This window comes from Dreissena polymorpha, chromosome 6 (genome assembly GCF_020536995.1).
Source record: "Dreissena polymorpha isolate Duluth1 chromosome 6, UMN_Dpol_1.0, whole genome shotgun sequence".
NCBI lineage: Eukaryota > Metazoa > Mollusca > Bivalvia > Myida > Dreissenidae > Dreissena > Dreissena polymorpha.
In genome coordinates, this window is record NC_068360.1 from 47,588,878 (window position 1) to 47,607,547 (window position 18,670).

The following is an 18,670-nucleotide window of genomic DNA, read 5'->3' on the forward strand; positions in this document are numbered from 1 at the left end:
TATATATTATTGTTATGCAGTTTTTGGCGAAAAGGTAACAATAACAAATATTCCAGCTAAATTAAAACAATGCTTATTTTTCGAATTTAACCGGTACCATTTTCATGTCCCTATGTGACACAGGACAGGGAGATTGTGACGAGACCATACCATGCGTGACTCTGTTCCCAGTGCATGGCCTGGTTGTTCAAAATTATGGCAATTTGAGCTTACAACCGTTGATTTTGGGACCAAGCTATTTATATGACTAATTGTTAACCCTTTTACCCTTTAATATATATTAATTGTTAGCAAATTTGTTTGCTCTTATAATTTGAAAATGTTTGATAACAACATTGTTTCTTAAATTAAATTTGTTAGGGTCTTAAATTAACAAAAAAATATCTTAACTGACCGTTTAATTTATGAACAACCATAAACTGCGCAGCTGATCATACACCACAATGGTGTGCATAAACTAATTTGGATCACTTACAAAGCCATTGATCACAGGCGCCACCTCTTTTTAGTGATGCATTAACAAATGTTGCAGAAATCAATAAGATGAGTAGAGTTTTAAAAATCGGGTCATGTTGTGCGTTTCAGCAAACTTTCATCAATCCTTTAAATGCCCAGAAATATGAAATTGCAACCCACCTATTATATCAGAAATAACATTGCGCAGTTGCTTTTAATATATACAACTTGTATATAGCAACTAAAAAACCAATGTGGTTTTTGGTCGATCTACTACATATTTTGTATTTTTTTCCAAAAGACGAGCACATGCTATAGAGGTGGAGGTGGCTCCATTAACAATGTAACTATAGTAAATTGACATGTTTTATATCACCGTTTCTACGTAGTATGCTGACATGATTTTCACTACCATGTTGGGGCGTGTGTGTGTGTGTGTTTTAAATCTGTTTATTGAGCCAAGAAGGTTTTTGGCATTCATGTAATAATAACACATTTTTTTGCCAAAACTGCCTTACACGATTTAAACATAAGTTGTAATATATATATATATATATATATATATATATATATATATATATATATATATATATATATATATATATATATATATATATATATATATAGCGTTACACCATGGCTTCTTTGTGCAAACGGGTGTTCTTTGAATTGCATGTAATACACACCATAATCATATTCAATTACAGTCAATAAAACCTGTTCAATTGGTATTAATAATGGATTCAACGAATTTTTATGACGCATGTTCTAGCTTTCTCAGGCGTTTGATTGAGAAATTAAAGTCGCGAGAACGAGATAACTAACCCAAGGGAGCGACGTATTAATTCGTGGGAACGAGTACCTTAGTAGTGGTAACGTCATAGCTGACTCATGGGAACGACTTAATAAGTGTGTGAATAATATAATTTTTATCTTACAAGTATGATTGAGATAACTAATACGTAGTACCAAAAGAATCAACAAATCAGAATACACGCAGTTTGAAAAGCATGTAAACGCATGCATCTGTCGCATTTTTAGCAAACGGAGTCATGACAGTTTTGCTTTTATCAGTTGCTATTACTCATTCGTTTAATTGTTCCGTTCCAACGACAAGTTATGCTATTACGACGAGCTAGTTATGACGTTCCTACGACTTACTCAATTTATTCTTGCGAACTAGATATCTTGATGCAACGACTTAAAAGTTCTCTGCATTCATGTACACGAATCTACCCATATAAATAGAAATAAAAACAACAACTTTGTGCGCACAAAATATATGGTTAATATGCTTTGACATTGCTTTTTATTGATTGATTGATTGATAGGATGACGTTTACATTATATGCTTAAATTGTTTTGCAACGTGGTTTCAACTGTTAAGTACCACTAACTCAATTACGAGTTGTTTAATTCTTCCATTTCATAACATTAAAAAACAATTACGAATTGTTTAATTGTTCCATTTCATAACATAAAAAACAACCTATTAAACATTATCATAATCATAATCACTTTCTAGATTTTGCCTCTATTGCCTACAACATGAGCGTCGCAGACAGAAATTAAACAAATATTTAACAACATCATGGTTTTCGAAACGTCATTGGAGCCTTTGACGGACCATTTATACCTATAATCGCCCCTATGGAAGATGAGCATTTGTGCGTAAAAAGGAAAGATTTTCATGTGCTTGATGTTCATAGCATAAGTAACGATAAAAAGATGTTTTGAACATTTTTGCACGATACCCGGGTTTCGCGCACGAAGCATTCATATGCAGTTATTCTAATGCTGCAATGTATGTATGAAACAAACCTTTGCGAAGTGTGTGGCTACTTTAAGACAGTGGATACCCCCTGCAGCCCAATATGTTAACACCTTTAACAATACCGGACATAGAGCGAATGTTCTAAAAAGTGTTTTTTACAAAAACTTCTTAAAGTAAGAAATGGCTCAGTATTTTATGTATGTTTTCTTAAATTAGCTAACAATATATTTAATAATTTGTTTTTTGTTGTAAGACAAACTAAAAATATGTAACTTGATATACTAATTTAACTTGATATACTATATACAAAAAAACTCCTTTAAATAAAAAAAGGCTCAGTTGTTTATTAACATTTACTTAAATCAGTTTACACAGAATTTTATAAAACATATTTTGTTGTAAGACAAAGTATATTTATGTAAATTGATAAATTGTCAATATATACATGATATTTTAGAACATAGTACATTTTAATGGCACCATACACACAATACATGCATAGTCTAATTGAAATCGTTATAACCCCAGTCCTATGGTATGACAATCTGTGTTGTGTGATTTTTACATTAAATACATTAAATATACAATGGAACATTTCTAAATGTTATGAACAAAAGAAATGACACAAAAATTAAGTAAACAACATTATCGATTATGTGGACGATTATTTCTTGTAAAGAACATTAAGTAAACAGACAATCAGAGAAAAAAGTAACAACTCCGAAATTCTTTTATAGAAAAATGGGAAAAGCTTTGATTTAAACAGTTATTTAATTATACTGCATACAATTCCATGAGAAAACGAATTTTGTTAAATTAAATAAGGCCCATGGCAGAGTGCCGTCTAAACAAAAGAATAACAATTACTGTCCACATAAAAAAGGGTCCAATGTATTAATGAAAACAAACATCCATGTTTACGTCTTACAATTTTAATGAAATTTTAAACATAGTTTAGTGCTGTTTATAACATTCATATGAAAAGACACTGACACTGTGTTAACACATTTCTGAGCATTATTATGATGTTCGTTTTGAAGTTGCGTGTACAACTTGTGTTTCTGCTCAATATTTTAAACACGAGAAACACATTAGTTTTACATTCAACTCTTGCTTTGTATGGCTGTTTAATTTATCAATGGTTTCCCATTTGATTTGTTAAGAAAAATCAAGTGAGTCTATTTGGTAGAAGTGATCAAACCGACTCTGGGTTCACACATAATGTACACGCGGGAGGACCTGATATATTCGAAATACACACACACACACGCACACACTGTTCTGGTTGACCAGCTCATTTACATGTAATCTACTAACATTGATCGAATGCAATCAGTTGCTTATTGACAAATAAAAAAGGAAAGTACAAGTACAAAAACGATGAGGAAATTTTATAATTTATAAAGGCTAAGAGGTGTCTGACAATTGTGTATTATCCAGCGTATCAGTTTTGGAAAACAGGAATGGTACTCCTCCCCCCCACCAAAACAAATATCAACAAAAACACATCCTTAGTGGTGTTTTGTATAACAATGACACTGTTTGTTTCGAAATAAGTATGCTTTGAATGGACAATATGTAATAAGTGATGACTTACAGTAGTGTGTGGTGTTTGCTCAATGTGAGAGATTTTAATGCGTTACCTCTGTGCACATATGCTCTTTTTTTCCTTTTTTACATTAAAAGTACTGTTCTGAGTTAGTTAAATGTATCATTATCCTAATTACATGCACTGAAACACACATATATTCACTTATCAATATAAAAACGAATCCGTATAGATGGACACATCAATGTTAAAAAGGTTAGTATATCTTAAATATATAAACATGTACATTGGTCATTTTTCTTCATATTTTTTATTAACCCCAACCATTTTATTTGTCTTATATACCACACTTATGGATCATATACGAATTAAATAATATATCATAATATTAATAAATCTCGTTTTTGTGTATAAATGTAGTTTCCATTTATAATTACATATAAACTGCTTTTTCGGTACAAATTTAAACATGTCTCAAACCAAACACAACTAGTTTTATTGTAAAGATTGTTCGTGAATATAATAATGTTTTTCATTAAATGTATTCAATTTCACAAAAAACACTTATTTATTTCATAAAACTAATATGTCATCAATTGCTTAAATTTTAAAAAACCTGACCAAAATCGTGTAAATTACATGTTGTTTGTGTTATTTGTGAAAACACGAAGTTTTCTAGGTTTTTGGGCGGCCATCTTGGCGGACATATTTGATTAAGTCCCCATGGGAACAAAAGTTTTCGTGGGAACAAAGGTTTTATTATACCCAAGACAATTTAGAACATCATCAACATATTTAATTAAAACTTTCGAATCATGCACATTTAGCCCACGTTTCTTCTAGTGTTTAATGGGAGAGATTTTACTGCCCTTTGTTGATACATGATCTTTTTGTCTTTTTTTATAGTATTTTCAGTAAGAGAAATGTATTTTTTGTTAAAAAACAATAATGATGCACTTATAAGTATCAAATAAGACCCACATACATAAACATAACAAGGCTCGTATATCTCAAAACATACCAGCATGCACATAAGGAAGTTTTTCTTCATATTTGTCATTTACCCCACCCACTTTTCTTGTTTTATATATCACAATTACTGGTAATATCTACATGAAATATTATATTATTATATTCCTTAGTCCCATAGGTGTGCATACATGTAGTTAGGATGATAATTGTATCTAAACTGCTTTTTAGGTACAAATTGAAACATGTCATAAACAAAAAAACATGTTTTTTTGTACCTTTTTCATTTATATAGTCATTTTTTTCATAAACTGTATAAAATTTCATCAAAAAATGAACTTGTTTAATAAGAATAAAATATTCTAAATTGCTTAAATTAAAAAGCTTGCCGAAATCGAAGAGAATATATGTTGTTTGTGTCATTTGTGTATTTTCAAGGTTTTGGGTCGGCCATCTTGGGGGCCATCTTGGATTTAGACCCCGTGGGAACATTTTTTTCTTAGGAACACACATTTTCTTTTACCCAAGAAAATTTAGAATATCATCAGCATATTAGAAAAAACCTTCCAATCATGCACCGTGGACCTCTGTTCCTACTAGACTATTAGTATAGCGTTGATGTTTTTGTATATTTATTTTCACTGTTATCATGGTAACGATTTGTCAATGTTTCATCTGAAGTCGTCACCATTGCTATATTGTCACACATATTCGCAAAAGTTCTATGTACTTTCTTATTAAGGTGGATGTTGAACCCAGCTTCATTGACCGAAGTTAAAGTTCAAAGTGACGGTAAAACAACGGCTAACGCATTACCTGATGTTGCTGTTGGTGACTTGGTGCTGATCAGCAGACATGTGACGAGCGTGAACGGAGAAGGCTCGGTGAGTTTACATTTGTCAGCTGCCATTATATATAAAGAACACTTCTCAACGACATTCATTAATTAGAATACATATTTAAGTCATGTACACAATAGTAAGCGTTTTGAAAAAATATGCATGATTTGTAAATGTAATGTTCCTATGTTTGAGGGTGAAAACAACGAACGACAAATCGTTGGTCATTGGCCAAATACCAAGCACACTGCCGTAAATTATTACGATTTGACCACGAATTTATACAATTTGTTTGTATATGATTTAGTTATTGTCATCTATACTTCGCCCTTTCGCAGCGAAAAAAACATACACTCTTGCGTGTTCGTTGGAACTAAAACGGGGCAAAACAAATTCTTTGGTTTAGGTCGGCGGTTAAAAAAAGAATGTCGGGTCAGGATTTAAATACGTGTTTACAAAAAACATTAATTACATTTACTATTGTCAGAAATATAGACAGTAAATCAATAAGAAGGAGTAGAATAATGAATAAAATAATGACTTATGTACTGAAGCATGCTACTAATTATGAGGTTTACACCACATTGTTGAAAATAAATTTAAGTGAATGCGTTTGGTGCGTGTATTCTCATAATTGCGATATAGCGCTTAATAACAGCGCTTAAAAAGATTTAAATGACAATTTTACTTCAATTATTTAAAAAAACACTACAAATTCAGTACAAATCAACCATTGTTTCCTCCATTTCGTGAATAAGCGACTTGACCTTGTATCGTTGGCAAAAGCTTTATCCCGGATTCGCAGGTAGTTTTTCAACCCGAATCCGAATCATTTTCGAGTACCCGCTTAAGCCCTATTTTGCGTAAAGATAACACAACTAAACAATTAAAATTGACTTCGGCTTTTTTCATAAACATCGAGCAAAAAACCCAATTGGCATGTGTATTGTTAAACACAGTGACGTTATTATGGTAATTAATAATTACCATACTTTTTACAAATCATTGCCAAATTAACCACACTTAAGTGTTTATTTAGGCTTGATAATATTAAATTTGTACAACTAATATGGTTTGAATACATAATACATAAACTATTTGTTTGTCAAACGTTTCCTTGATAGTGCGTTTAAGCAGGTGCAGACAAATCCACGCTTATTTTCGGTCTTTGTCTATTGAGAAATAGTCTCGGGTTGTGGTAAAATTAAGAAATTGTCTGTTAAGTGTTGGCTGTTGCGCTTATAACCAGCGGTTTGGAGTTCCGAATCGTAGGAATTAAACAATGAGGGTGAAAACCCGAGCGATGTGATAACACGAATCGGAACGATAAAACCGTTGGTTATTACCGCAATTATTGACATTTACCACTGAAATAAACTCAATTTTACAACGATTGTATGTATTATTAGCCTGTAAAATATTAGAACTTTTTAAATATATACTCCAGTCTTTTTTCCGCAAAAGACATGTATACATGTGTTTTAAAACGTTTGAGCCCCAGTCCCATATAAGCACGGATGGATGCTGGGACGATCTTAGGCCTTTTGGGATTTTTGAGCGTCGACGGTCTCTCAAGGTGCCGTCACCCCGATGACAACACGGCATCCACACAGAACAACCGGCAGAAACACGCCATCAACACGGCGCCCATGCGGGCTGGCCCGAACAGTCAGGGCAGAGCTACGGACCTACACGACAGAGACACGGATTATCCCGGACCAACACGGCAACGACACGGACTTTCACGGCATCCATACGGACCAAACACGATCTGCGCCGGACCGACAACAACTTCAAAAAAGGAGTTTGATTTTCTATTATTCCATCACTCTGCAATCAAATCGAAGGTGTATCCTCGTATACATATCTAAAACGTCAAAATGTCACCTAAAAAAAGGGTATTGTCAAAGTTGGCCTTCCAGCTTCCAAAAGTCCGCCACCAGTAGCATCCGCTACCGATGATGAACAGCAGTCACAAAAAAGTCTCAACTTTTCTTCACTGGTTATGATGCAAAGCATTTAATTGTTCATACATTGAACATCTCTGAGGCTATGTTCTTTCTTAAGAAAAATTAAAACAAAAGTGCCAAGAATGGATATATTTTTAGCGCGATTTAAACATCCCACTAAACCCTGGAAAGTGGATAAGCCCTGTGCAAATATTAACCTATTTATGTTTGGAAATATACGCAGAACATCAGACGATAAAAGGTCCGAATGATAAATTAAAAAAAAAGTGTTGAATCACTTGAATTCGTGATCGATTCGAAAACAAATGTTTAAAAAGATTTCAGTCAATTGCTGGTTTGCAAAATGTCATTACCCAAACTATCCCTGCAGGACGTGCCTTTCAAAGACGTTTTTTAGAATGCAGTGTCTTCAGCAGAAATTCCGTATAATTGTGTGCGCATTTCCCAAAGTGTCAAACGTGTTGCAATGGTTTGGATGACATTCCTCCGCGAATTTAACAGAAGAAGCATTATGTATTATGCATCATTTAATGAACGCGTATGGCTTTAAGGCGATACAATGGATCTATTTTTGGACGCAAGCGGTAATAAAAACTAAGGTTGTGTGTTTTACTTTGCCGGGGAATGGGAAGTTTTTTTCATGGCCGTTTTAATGGAATGAACACGTGTTTAAAGATATAACATTTGAATGTTGTCATTTTACTTGTGGGTATATGATTTACAGAAAACAAATTCTTCTGCGATCCGATAATCAAGCCCTAGTACAAATTATCAATTAGAAAATTTAAAAAAATAAGCAAGCTATGCAATTAATACGACAACTCATGGTTATAATTTTGGACTTAAACGTGATTTTTAAAGGTATCCATATGCCAGAAATACACACTTATATTGCTGACGTTATTAGTCGTTTTCAATGGAACAAGCTGGCCCAGCTTCTCCCACAAGTCGCAAAAAAAAAAAATAATAAAAAAATCACCAACTGTCGTTCCAAATGGATTTAATCAGCTATTCAGTTGGAGATCGCCAAGTTAGTTGCGGGTTTATCTGAAAAAAACCCTATAAGTTCTTACAAAACAGCGTCATATATGCTTGAATCGTAATGCAAACGCGTTATCGATTCTCCAATCTGGCCAACAACTGTAGAAATGATCATCCAGTTCATCGCCTTTTTGTCACTTCGCCAGTATGCGCATTTTGCATATTTCGGCTATCTGTTATTACAATAAAATAAAACACCTAAAAGATTGCACCCGGAACTACATTGTTCGTCAAATGTTAGAAGGTTTAAAACGATCACGGAAAACAACGGACTTTCGTCTTCGAATATCTCCCGCGGTGCTGAAATTAGTATTAAAGAATCTCAGACACGTCTGTCGCTCACAATATGAGGAAAAAAATGTTGCTGTCGCATTCTCGTTTGCTTATATGGCATTACCGCGCGTGAGTGAATTCGCACTGCCTAACCCAAGATCAAAACAAAGTGTTGTGTGTCACGAGGATGTTAGTGTTGGTAACAATTCTTTAAGTTTTTATATAAGATCTTCAACCACGGATCAACGGCGGGCCGGTGCGATCACCAACATCGAAATTAACTCACAAATAAAGAATGTAACGATGTCTTTCTAAACATATTTAAAATACCGCCCTCATGTCCCCTGTTTCGTCGGTTCCTTTACAGCCCGTTGACAACTTACCAATTTAATGAGGCGCAAAGAACGGTTATAATAGCGGGTTTTGACGATCGGAGGTTCAAATCTCATACTTTTAGAATCGGTGGTGCTTCAAGTTTATTTAACCAAAGGGCATCCGTTTCGGATATTAAATCCAAGGGAAGATTACGATTGGATGCATACAAAACTAATGTACGTTAGTTTATGGCACAATAACCATGGCACCAAGATTTAAGAGAGATTTAAAACTTTCATCGCGATCAGGACGCATTTTACTTCATACTCAATTGGCTAAGAAAGCGGTTGTGTTTTACATATTTAATGTTGTGTCGTTTTATAATAGTTTAATTTGCGACAATGTTCTGATCTGGAAGCGGCAATGTTGTTATTTCTACATACCATTTATCATGTAAAGAAAATTATTCAAGACAGATCTAGTCTAATTATATATACATATAAGTGTATCTCTGTTTGTACTATACATACTGATACAAAATTGGAAGTTGTATTTTATCTTAAAGCACCTTTGTTTTTTTAAAAATATAAAGATAACGATCTGGTGTAGTACGACGATCATTTTTGGCTTTAAATAAATTCATACTTACTATGGTTAGAGAAAACGATGAATCTCTGCCAGTACTGGTACTTATAAATATAATGTTTCATTTATAAAATATGATGAGATAAACAATGATGTTGACTTATTTTATAAAGTGCTTAAGCTCAGAGCACTTCTTGTTTTTCAAACATCTACCGGAACTGGGACTTAATCCCGGAAGACCCGTGTAAAGAAAATGTTTCATTTACAAAATATAATAAGATGATGTTGATAAGGAAATAATGTTGAATTTATGCTTAACACCATTTTAAATTTAAGCCACATCGAGTCTATTCGGGTAGTCTGTTAAATAGTGGAATAGTCTATTTACATTAATAAGTTTTCGGCCATATATCAAAAGGCTTTATGATATCTGCACCTTGTGATTGTCAGAATGACCTGAAATCGTGCTGGTTATTTGGACCACGTGGACGGAAACGAGGTGTGTGATTGGCGAAGACTGATCTTACAGACCTTTGCATAGCATGACATATTTGCCGGATGCAATAAAGCGCTGGATGTTGAGAGCCACATTTAAAACAGTGGTGTGCATACTGACAGTTAACCGATGAACAATAACCCATATTGATATACGAATAGCAAGACCTTTGCTAGGACGATGGAATATGTGTTGCAGGATACATATAGCCATCATCCATAACTCTGGCTCGAGGGAATCCTAACGACAGTTTGGATTGTATGCAATTTTTAAACGGAATTGCCGATCATATTGAAATGCAATTGCCTATCATACTTTGCCCATCCGGAGAAACGCACCGCAGCGACTTCTATATATTGCATGTACTGAATGCAGCACTTAAAGTTTAAGCCACATGTTTCTTGATGAAAATAGCCATATAGATAAGAAAAGCATCAGTCCACATTTCAATTTTGTCAAAATTCTTGACAACCCCTCTAACAGACACAATTATTTTCCCCTAATCAACCTGTACCTTTTGTAAAGTACTGTCGTTATGTTTGGGGAGCAACGACATATGTTCAATAAATTACTAATACCAAATGTTTTGACTTATATTGTAATCCTCAAAGACGTCTTTACGTCTGTCGGTCTGTGTATCTTTCAGTCTTTCCGGTAATCCGTCTGTCTGTCCGTATACACACAATTATGCGTTTCATGGTACGCATTACAAACTTGCACACATTATTCCTTGCGATATACACTTACACACTATAAGCAGATTATTATACCCCCGAAAAACAGTAAAAGCCCTTTATTATGTTACTTGGGCTATAATGTGTACATTTATAACTTATGTTTGTTCGCTCCAGAATAAACAATTTTATCCAACGCAAGCTATTAAACTATATTGATATATTCGAATTACCCGTCACACAATAGTTAGCTTTTATGTAAATTATTCTCCCGCATGGGGCGCTGAACCATAGTATATGATGCGTTGCAATTCCACTTGCGTTCTTTTATCCTGTTGTCTCATTGCTGAGTAAGTTGCATTCATTGCTTATTAAGAAATTTATTTAAAAAAGAACAACAAAAAAGAGTTGCTTTTGGCGGTACTTTCTGTTGTTCATTCAATCATGTTTTCTTGCATGGTAAAATGTAGTCACAATTATTACTTATCCAGCATTGTTTATATGTAATCCTGTAAGAGAGATGAAAATAAATTACACAGCTTGTCGCCGTGAGCACGTGGTCTTCTAAATCTGTAATTGAGCTAGTTCTTATGTTTTGTTTTGAATTTGTACTGTTTGCAACGATATAAACACAAAACACAAATATTAACACAAATATATATTTACAAAATTACGTTAACTTACAGTGCATGATTTGATATTAGGCATACGATTTCAGTTAATAATTAATGTAACCTTTGCTTAAATTTTAAATGATGATATATTTTTACTTAAACAATTTCCACATTAATTAAACATTATGTCGTGCATTGTGTACACACCGGTCTTACTGACCTGTGTACTAGCGCGAAAGGAATTGTGGGAAGCACTACTTTTTCAAAATGGCTGAACGCGAAAGTAGGACAGATAAACATGTTTATAATAATTGTCAAATAATAAACTCTTAATATGTATTCTATTCAATCGTCACCATTTAATAAATTAAAACTATCCAGATGAATATGGCTGAAATTAAATCTAGAATAGTAATGCATGTGAATCAATGCTTTAAAGATCAATACAAAAATTGACTTCAAAATAGGGCAACAAGTTTTTATAGAGGGCAACTGGATGTTCAAAGTAACTCCCCCGGGCAAGTTAGTGTCAATTTCTTACGTTATTTTAAACATATTTATTTGAGCTCGATCGCATCGAAAGCCGTTTGCTTCTATAAACGCTCTCGAGTTCGTTTTATGGGACTATAACTAGAACTTGGTGTTTTTGAGGGAGATCAAAGAAACGCTCCCAGTGGGGTTCGAACCCATGACCTCCCGATCGCGAGGCGGACCATCTCCACTACGCCACGGCAAATTTCTTACGTTAACCCCTGCACTTGGCGACATACAGCATTCAAACGTGTACGCATTGTTTCGTGGAGTCGAGCACGTGCAATTTGTATCATTCTGCGATAACAATTACAAAAGTAATTCCCCTATTTTTCAACTAAGACATTCTACGTGTTGGGTTTTTTGAGGTATTCTTCGTCATTACTTTGACAAAGTTTAGTTTCTCTTTACTGATTTTTTGTAAAGCCCGTTTCTTGTGTGCAAAAGCAAGTATTGATGTATCCGAATAAATCGCTATATAATAATATATTTCTTTATGATAAAATTCCGAGCACAATGAATTTAGAGCGGTATTATGGTTAACATCTTATATCAATTTTACTATCTACGGTACCAAGTTTACATCTGTGTTTTAATACTTAAGTTTAAAATTCTATCTTTAAACTTTAAAATGTTATTCGTAGTTGTGTTTGTTAATTTTTACTTTTTGTTACGAACCGCTTTGAGTCAAATGGATTTTTCTTAGCCGCATCCTTTTTACGCTAAACGTTTATTACATATGCTTAAACTGAAAATATGTGTTTAATTAACACCAGAATAATACCTCTAATTATCTAGATCAAATGTCGTGCATTAACATAGTTTACTGAGTATATCGCTAATGTTGCTTAGTATTTATATTTCCTTTTTGTTGAATTACACTTTAAAGTTATAGAATCATAGATCGATGCAACATATAACGTTAATTTGAAATTAAGCATTTCATAGACACGCGCTTTTTGGTAAAGACCATTCTACACATAATATATATAAGTGACGTAACTGGCTTCATGTTAACCTATGACTATTTTCCATGTACGATTCGTTTCTGTATTACCATAATTTACTTAAGAACTTTAAGACTTCATATATGACCACTTAATTGAACACCAGCAGTATAAGAGATATGGTTTATGTAACAGTTGCATACTTTACAGACAGAACCATAGTTCTACACGCCTTTGAATCAATGGCGACAGTAGTAAGCCTCTTAACTGACACCATGTTTCACAATAATTGACAATCTCAATACAATGATCCTACCGTTCGCTCAGATTGCTAGTTGATATGTTTGAGGAAATCATAGAAGCGTCAAAATGCAGATGATTTTGATAAGATTGCATTCATGGTCGAAAACAAACGCTTCGATTTTCTACATCGGGCTAAAAAAGCAACAGTGGCAGACATAGGATTATACGTATGTTGTATGTGTATGTTTTATTTAATGCCATAACCTTCTCTTACTTATTCATTTACACGACTAAATAGCTTGTAGAAACGAACAAATAAGTCGTGGGAACGAGATAGTTAGTCATGAAAACGAGTTAGTCAGGCGTTGGAATGACTACGCCATCGGTAATTAGTGGGACCGACTTAATGTCGCGTTTGAATGAGGTAGCTTTCTCATGGTAAGGACTTAAGCATCAAATAACAATTCTCCTCCTCATCATCATCATCAGACCCTTGGCCATTGGGGGGGGATGAGGAACGACAATACAAAATCCTCCTTCATCTAGGCCTTTTGTGTGCTGCGGAGAGTAATTCATCCATGGGATGGGATTTCCACTTCTTTACATTGTCCATCCAGTTTTTTCTCTGACGGCCTCGACGTTTACCATCATCTAGCGTGCCCTGGAGAAAAAGTAATGCAAAGAGAGTCGTGTCTGGTGACGTGTCAAAACCAAGCCAGCTTTCGTCGGCTGACGGTCGCCAGTTGGGGCGGTTGTGGACTCACAAGTGTTGCAGTAATGTTCCGGACGTACTCGTTGGTCTTGTGCTCCGTGTAGGAGATGCGGAGCAGTTTTCGGAGACAGTGATGTTCAAATGCCTGTATCCTGCGCTCTGGGTCCGCTTAATCAGCTCGGAGGGACGTTGTCCACATCCGGAGATTGTCCTGCCTTAAGACTGTGCACTGCCTCCTCCACCACTGCCTTAAGTACAGACGGACTTTCGTCGTCCGATTCTGGTCTGAGATCGTTATGAAGGAGACTGGAGTCTGGTTAATGCGGGTAGTTGTAGAGGTCACTGCAGTATTCAGTCCACCTGTTTAGGACTGTGATACTCTCGGTAAGGTGATTCACGTCAGCGTCGGATATAACACTGGCCTTGGGCTGACTGGTCTTCGTGAGAGCCTTGACACACATAGCAATACATGTTGTTAAATGCTTGAGTTATTAAGTCGGACTGACTAAGTCGTTCTTTACGACTAAGTTACACGTTACCATGTCTTATTTACTCATGTGAGCGAAATAAGTTAGTCGTGGTAACGAAATAGTCACTTTGTCAGTTAGTAAGTCATAGGAACGACTTAGTAGCTCATGGGAACATCTAGCTACCGATAACGCAATCGAACGAATATTTCTCTTTGTAACGACATTCGGTTTTTTAAATGTATTTCAAAGTTTGTCCATGCTGATTGGTTGATTATTGTCGTTACCATGAGTTAGTTATCTTGTAAACACGAGTTAATAAGCAGTTTCCACGCGCTAACTATTTTGTAGCCAAGAGTTACTAAGTCGTTCCCTCGAGTAAGCTATGTCGTTGACGCTAATTACTTTCGTTCACACTAACTCGTTCTCACCAGTACGTTATATCGTTGGTCGTTGGAACGGGTTACTAAATCGTGGGAACGACATTAAGTTGTGGCAAGGCGGTGTTTAAAAGTAAACTTGATAGAATCGACGCGGGGATTTAGTACATTTAGTTTGTTATCAAGAAAGTTATCATAAAATGCCCACAGTAGTGTCTGCGTATTTATATTGCTCCATTTCAGGTCTAACACTGATCAAAAAGTGTTATTACTTCGTCAAGTGGTGTACGGCCTACGATTTCAATATAAGCTTAGCGTATGGCCCTAGTAACTATATCGTGTGTGGATGAAGGCTCAGTATTTTCGAATTCATTATCTTAATCAGAAACTAACACAAAATCATAAGCTCCCACATTAAACAACATTCAACATAAACATTACATAAATGTAACAAAACAAAACAACCTCTAAAAACGTCTTCAGTTTCTTATAGATCAATGTTAGTTTTATAAGCATTTTTCCATATGCCGTATTGCATTATCATTCAAGAATCAAGTGCTAACAGTTATTGGCATTAAGTACAAAGCGGTTGGCTAATCAAATAGACGAAATGTGGTTGACGGAAATGCGACTAAAAACAACAACGTAATCAGTATTTGTAAACACGAATAAACAATGTTGAACTAGATAAAAAAAATATAAAAATTAACAAATAATGAATACACACTGCAATATCCAATACGTTTAAGTATTACAACTATTTTAAACCTCATTACGCTCCATAACAATTGCAGGATATAAGAACCATTATTAATAAGTATTTGTGAGCATTTGGTTTGTTTCGCATGTGCAGAGTATAAATACATATTGTTATTGTGTTTGGCTAAGCATTCCTCAAGTTAATTAATGAATTCAATCGAAAACTTCAAATATCGATAAAGGGCGTTGAGTGAACGTGCTTACAAAAAGTACTTTAACTAATTTGGACATAACAATAGAGTAACTGCCCTTCGTTAATGTTGTTGCGCATACAATTATTCGTTTAGAATTAAAGGTATCAAGCTAAAATTGATAGATCTATATTTTGGGATGGGTACATTGCAAGATATATAGCTCACTTTTCCCAGTTGATTTGGATTCAGTGTCTCTTGTAATTTTCTCGTACAGAACACTTTAATTAAATTTAAGTATGTAATTTAAGTATGCAGAGTTTATTTAAAAAATAATTAAATGTATTCAAATTAAATTTCATATAAAATTAGACAGCTTTTAGAGCAAGTGCAAAGTTCAAAAAGCTTAACTAATATATATATATATATGGAGTTTTTTTCGTTTTGCAAAATTTTCAGTGCAAAGGATAACTCTATTAATGTAGAAACGATTGTAATTAATCATCATATATTAATGTGGAATGTTAGAAAAAAAATACAAACAGCAAAAAGCATGCCTCCTTTTATAGTAATAAAGTGTGTTTGTTTTTTGTTATTTCGCTATTTAATATAATTGCTTTTTTTTACTGATTCGCCCTTCTGTTTGATTACTGATTTGCTCATCTGTTTGATTACTGATTTGCTCATCTGTTTGATTACTAATTTGCTGAAATTCTTCTATAAATGTTATGTTATTGGCGTTGCTAATATTGCATACAAAATAGCAATATATGATCCACGAATAGTCCAGTATTATGAAGATTAATACAAGTGTTATTATACAGCCATGTTTTACCAAATAACTGTTTTACAGTACATACGTGAATAAAAGATCAACAGTCGCTTATCTCACTACTTAATACTATATGTATACCGTGATGCAAATGTGTATTTAAAATGATACCAACATTTGTAAAGTCTATATGACTATGACGTTACGTGAAACTTATGTTCTATTGCAGACCCTCGATAAAATTGGATGTATAGTGCGTGTAGTGGAAGAGCACGAGAGGGTAATAAAGCTGTACATCAGAGTGAACAATAACAAGCTGCCGTACGATCCCGAAGCTGTTACGTTGTTGACGGGAGGTAAGTAAGAACATATCGTCAAACTAATCACACCCATATTTTTATATAAATATAATTTTCAGAACAGAACAGACATTTTATTAAGACTTATACGTTAGTTCATCTTCTTAATACATACATTATATACGTAAGTATGTCAGGTTTTCAATACAAGTTTAATACAAAATCAAATGAAAAATGAAAATAAAAAATAAAAAAATGCATAAAGTTAATTTTCAAAACATATAGTATTCAAAGGACAGAAATATTTTGTACCAGTTATATGGTAATATTAATCAATACATTTTGAATAACAAATGCTTATTTTTATTTTTTTTCATAACTTGACAAGTTCGTTTTTTTGCACAGAATGAGTTTTGGGTAGCATTACAGATATGTGTCTTTCACCAGTAAAAATGTCGAGTGCGTGTGTTTAAAATGTCAAGAATATAATTCATTTGACATTTACGCTCGATAACTTTTAAACGTATGTTTTGACTGTCATGAACATTCAGATAAATACACATATCCCCACGCATTGCATGAAACATTATCGACTGTCAATCCTAAAACGTTTTGTATAAATGTACGCGTACCTTTCAATAAGTTAACGCTACAAATTGTCGTCTACTTAATTCATGTTGACAGAAAAACGATAAAAGTATGCATATTTTCTGAATATGGGCACACTTACTGATTATATTGTACGTACAAATAAGTGTTGAATACTCTTGTAGTATTAACATAAACAAAAATGTTTAAAAAAGCGGTAAAATAAAATTATACGTATATCTTTATCACAACTTTAGGAATTAACATACAAACTGATAACTGTGTTCAATTATAATTTATTATAATTTGTATCTAGTGGGCGTTTATATCATCGAGAACTTTGTTTAGAAAGTGAACGAGACACGAACAGCTATGACATTGCTTGCATATGGGCTTAATTTGAAAATGTTCATGTTGAACTCACGTTTGGCTGGCGGTAGTTCAAAGTTGTTTAAAGGTAAAAAAGTAGTACATTGTTTTTTTGTTATAAATAAGCGGACCAATACTTATAATAAAGTTGATGGAATTAACATATACTTTTCTTACCGACTTGGGTGCGTTAAACAATAAGTAAATCATTATTTAAAAAAAGCGCGCGGTATTGTTGCGCTTATACACGCAAATCGAAAAGCGTAACCAAGAGTTTTAATAAGTACTGTTTTTGTTTAAAAACTTTCTGTAAAAAATAAAGTATATATTAAAATCGTGTGGCATTTTATTACGAACTTTTGATATAATGTCTCATTTCTATCAAACTATTCGGCACATGCTTCATAATGTCTCAATGGTTACCATCTGATCAGAAAATGATAATCAAAATACTTCGCGTAATACTCCAAATGGTGTTCATATTTATTTGGCTTTTTGCGTAGCATGAAGACGATATTTGCAATAAACATAATGTACACAATCATCGCGGTTCTCTGGTATTTTATTAAGAACAATAGCATCTAAATAATAATTTTAAAGCAATTTTTTTTTATTCAATTCATGTTAATCCTAAGTTTTTGCGCTTGGTTCTTGTGTCCATTTTGCGACTGCGACTGTGAGTGCTATACAAATTCATTATTTGTTAAAATCAATACAATTTTCATACAAATACTAAAAACTATAAAAACAAATCGTTGAAATAAATTCCAATTAGTATAGTGCATTTACATTTTGTTCGCAGCATTGGCAATTCAATATTCTAACTTCATTTTGGGTTAATATACTTATACTTACGGTTGACAATCTTCCTTTTAGACTCTTTAAACATGAAATTAATTCATATATCAGGACTTGCA

At 33.8% G+C, this 18,670-nt stretch overlaps 1 protein-coding gene across 1 annotated transcript in view; it reads left to right on the forward strand.

Moving 5' to 3' along the window:
- LOC127835653 (E3 ubiquitin-protein ligase mib1-like) overlaps window positions 1–18,670 on the forward strand; it is an 83,436-nt gene that overhangs the window by 50,336 nt on the left and 14,430 nt on the right. Inside the window, exons 11-12 of the mRNA XM_052362091.1 lie at window positions 5,491–5,632; window positions 16,727–16,853. Coding sequence (XP_052218051.1) covers window positions 5,491–5,632; window positions 16,727–16,853 — 269 coding nt within the window. The remainder of the gene's footprint in view (window positions 1–5,490; window positions 5,633–16,726; window positions 16,854–18,670) is intronic.